General features: G+C 39.1%; 1 protein-coding gene across 1 annotated transcript; it reads right to left on the bottom strand.

Moving 5' to 3' along the window:
* Positions 1–2,316: 2,316 nt before the first annotated feature.
* On the bottom strand, positions 2,317–2,886 carry LOC138368592 (uncharacterized). The gene has a single exon (XM_069331120.1). It carries the CDS (start codon positions 2,884–2,886, stop codon positions 2,317–2,319), a length of 570 nt encoding a protein of 189 aa, XP_069187221.1.
* Between the last annotated feature and the right edge of the window lie 1,342 nt (positions 2,887–4,228).

Genomic DNA, 4,228 nt, shown 5'->3' with positions numbered 1-4,228 from the left:
TGAAGGCCTGGTCGAGGACCGGGTTGCGGGGGACACTAAAACCCTGAAATCATCTCAAGATAACCTCAAGATAGGTTGGTGGTATCTGGCTCCACCGACTTGATTGTCAACTGATCTGTTGTCGTATCCCATTTGACGCCTAATATTTTTGTCCTCTCGGGTACCTGGTAGTCGGGAAAATCAGTTTCGATCAGTTGATTTAATTTGGCATTGTTGGAGACCCACGACTGGAGAGGCATATTTTCTCTCATTAATTCTCGATTGGCCTCGTGGTATATGTTCAACAGTTTACTTTCACTGCTGGCTGTTCCTTGGAAATTGTCCACATACAAGTTATTGCTAATTTCTGTTTTATTTGGGCTACTGGATTTCTTCAAGTTCATGTCTAAGGTAGCTTGAATCAGAAATGGAGAAGACGTAGCATCAAACAAAACAGACGCAAACCTGTAAGTGATTAATTCACTGTTTGGATAGTTAGGATCCTTGATCCATAGGAACTTTGTGTAGTTACGGTCTTCTTTTTGGAGACCTACCCTAAGGAAGGCTTTACTGATGTCTGCCGTGTATGCGTAAGTCCCAATGCAGAACTTTAACATCACGCCTTTTAGCCTTTGTGTCAGGCTAGGGCCAGTTTGGAGGCAATCATTTAAAGAAACACTACTCTGTTTTGTCTTAGCACTGTAATTAAATATTATCCGTAGTGGGGTAGTAGCTGAATTTTTCAGTACAGGGTGGTGTGACAGGTAGTGTCCTTCCTTTGTGTTATCATATGTCACAACTTCGATGAATTTGTCATCGAGTTTTTTCTTGATTATTTCATGGTACATTTTCAACGTCTCAGGATGTCTTTGTAAGCGCAACTCCTGTGACTTTAATTGATTTTGTGCCATAAAATGGCTGATGGGTAGCTAAGGGTGATTCAGCTTTCATGGTAACCTGACCCAGTATTGATTATCTCTGTAGATAACTGAGTGCAGGTATTGCTTGTAAGTCCAGTCGTCATTTGGACTAGGTTGTTCAGGGACAATGCCAAGAGTTGCCAGGTCCCATAATTTATGTACAGGGGATCAAGCTCATCCTCAGACATGTCTCTGAATTGTAGTGAAGCCTGTTCTCCTAGTCATGTAACCATAACTGGGATGGTATGTTTGTGGTCTACAGGTGCGGGTTGCTTCAACCATAATACCGGGCCTGCTAGTAAGTAGCCACCTGCAGATGGTAACAGGTTCATTCCCTGTTTTCCATCCTTTCCTTTCACTAACTTATGGTAGACATCTGATCCCATAAGGATTCCAATATTGGAGAGGTTGTCTGATGTGATTTTGTCAGCCAATTTGATTCCCTTTTCTTCCAGGAATTTGGTTGTTGTCCCTAGACCATACTCATACAGGTAAGATGGGAATCTATTTACTACAAGAGCTTGTATCGTTCAGACATAACCACCTATACGTACTTTAGGTTATGCTACCTTGAAGACTTGGGCTCTTGAGCTAGTCAGGAATCCTGCTTTGTCTATTCGTGTTTTTCGTACAGGCTTGAGTTTCGAGAAATCTACCAACTCCTTTGAGATAAAAGTCATTTGGGATCCTTGGTCAAATAATCCACGTATGGTGACCTTCGACTTTCCATTTTTAATGATCAATTGAGCAGTGGGTAGAGCTGATTTATGATGAGACCTTGTTGACAAGACACTTATGTCAGGTAGTATGGTACAAAGCTGTACTAATGTGGAAGTTCTTTCCTCCACTTGTGGTTTAGGAGACTTTGTATTTGAGTCCCCACAAAGTGCTGTATGGTATTGACCCTTATTACAGGTGTGAAACTGAATTGCACAGGTGTCGGGATTATGTGACCTTATACACCTAGTGCATTTACGTAACTCCTTGCGATGTTTTATACATCAAGCAAGATCAGGGTAAGCTTTACAGTTGTAAATGGTATGTTCTTCACAGAACACACATGGCCTCCAGACGTTAACCACATCTTGGGGAGTCACTGTTTTGGGTGACACATTAACTGTGGGTTTGGAGGGACTCACTGCATATGTGCTCACACTGCCTTGTTTCCACTTTGGGGAGGGGAAGTTGTTTTAGATTTATTTGGAGTACTGTTTGTACTCTGTTTGCTAAGAGTGGTTAAAGAAGGTTTAGATGTGGCTTTTCCATCTGTGTTATCTCGTTGTCTTTCTATGATGGATCTTAAACCTTCCCTAATCTTCTTTACTATTATAGAAGATTTGTTATACAAGACAAACAACTTATCCAGTACGTCACTGGGTAATTTGCGTCTCATATGGACTTGGATTATCCAGTTTGATTAATCCAGATTCACTTTATTCTTTAACGCTTTGAGCAAGGACTCAAGCTCCAATCTAAAGACTTGGAGTGAGTCAGCTGATCCATCTGGAGGGGAAATATCTAACAGTTTCTGGGTTAGAAGTTTGATAGTTCTTTCCGGCTTAGCATTATTTTCCTTAAGGAGCTGTATTGCGCTATTATAACCATCATCAGTGAAGGTTAAATTACAGACCACCTTTAATGCTTCATCCTTTAAGACATCTTGTAAATATGTAAAATTTGTGGTCTTTGCTATAGTGCCATTAGAATCCATTGAATCGACAAATTTGTTACAGAAGTTATCCCAACTCTCGTCCTCTGTACCAGAGAAAGTTGGTAGCCTGAGTGATGGTAATTTGACTTCTGGTTGTGTCAGGTTTTGGAAAGCTGTGCCTGCAATGTTTGTAGTGGCCTTGTCTATGATTATTAACTTGGCAAAGTGTTGTAACTTTGTTTGTATTGCATCTTCATAATATGCGTTTTCTAGTACGACAGCTCCCATTGCATTTTCATATATGTTGGTAGCAACAAGTACATCCAGATATTTCATGATCTGTCCCTTTACATTCTGAAATTTGCTCTCTGCAATCTTTTTTTTTTTTTTTTTTTTTTTGCAGGGATATTCCTGCGCAGGCCCTAAGCCTCTGGCTGGCCCACTAAGTGTTGCTTGTTTCTGTTTTACTTGGGCGGAGTATGAGTATTTATGACTCGTATGGTCGCTTCAGTAAGATTTTGCCATATGTGTTAAACAACCTCTTCTGCTCTGTTGAATCTAAGTTGAAATCTTAATGGGTTTGTAACTGTGCACTGTGTTAGATAATGTTCCAGTGGTTTGTCGGGCATTTCTCCACAGTGTTGACATTTCCTCTCATCTTCCGGAACCTGTAAGCCTATTTCCCATGCACATGGGTATCCAAGCCTGATGTTATGTAAGTGTACTTCTGTTGCTCTCCTGTTCCCTTTCATCAATCTAAGTGGTTCGTACTTGGTTGAATTCTTGTACCAACCCGCAGATCCTGATGTTGGAACTGCTGTATTGTGGTCACTGTACATCTTTTGCATTGCTCTGTTTCTAATTACTTTCTTAATCTGTGATAGACTCTGTTCTCTGCAATCTTATGATGGCCTTCTAATTCTTCATAATCAACTGGAGTTTGTTTACATAAATCATCGCATTTACTGATCTGTTGGGTTAAATGACCCTTCATACCTGCGAGGGTCGCTTTTACATTTTTTGCATTAGACATGATGGCTGTATTTGCTAGCCGTGTTGCAATTGTTCTAGTATTAAGCCTTGTTGGACTTTGATTTCGACTGTTACTTGCACTTGAGTTAGTAGAGCTACTAGTTTCCAAACTAGAGCTGTTTATCATGTAAAATACACATTATATGATCATACACAATATAATTTGAGTGGTAACCTTATATCTATGCTGGATTTAACTCAAGTAATCTCAAAATCACCCTTAGTTGGTACAGAGACACATGTTAACACTCAAAGGTGAAATGATTATAGTTAAATTATTACTATAGTTATGGTAATATTATGTAGGCAAAACAACTCGGGCTGTCATAAGAAACTGCATAAAAATATGTGCTTGCTAGGTTGTAATATATGTTCAACTCTAGACAAGTGTAAATTCTTACCCCTTACACCAGTTTAGCACAATAAATTAGACTAGGTTGCTGTACAACACCAGCCTAAAATGTCCTACTCTTGTGTAAGAATTGTTTGTAAATTATGTGACATGCAGTAATTGTTAAAGTAATGGTGCAAAATTAAATATTATTTAATGTTCATATAAACACTTAAAATTATATATACATTTATGAGTAAATTAATTAGCCTCTTATCAACCTCTTTAATGAAAAAGCACAATTGTTCTTTTGGT

This window comes from Procambarus clarkii, chromosome 25, assembly GCF_040958095.1.
Source record: "Procambarus clarkii isolate CNS0578487 chromosome 25, FALCON_Pclarkii_2.0, whole genome shotgun sequence".
NCBI classification, from domain to species: domain Eukaryota; kingdom Metazoa; phylum Arthropoda; class Malacostraca; order Decapoda; family Cambaridae; genus Procambarus; species Procambarus clarkii.
Note: the sequence above shows the minus strand (reverse complement) of the source record. Positions and strands in the feature narration are given on the sequence as shown.

What these genes read in the sequence shown, in the direction of transcription:
- LOC138368592 (XM_069331120.1), bottom strand. Translation starts at nt 2,886, where the DNA reads ATGAAATATCTGGATGTACTTGTTGCTACCAACATATATGAAAATGCA.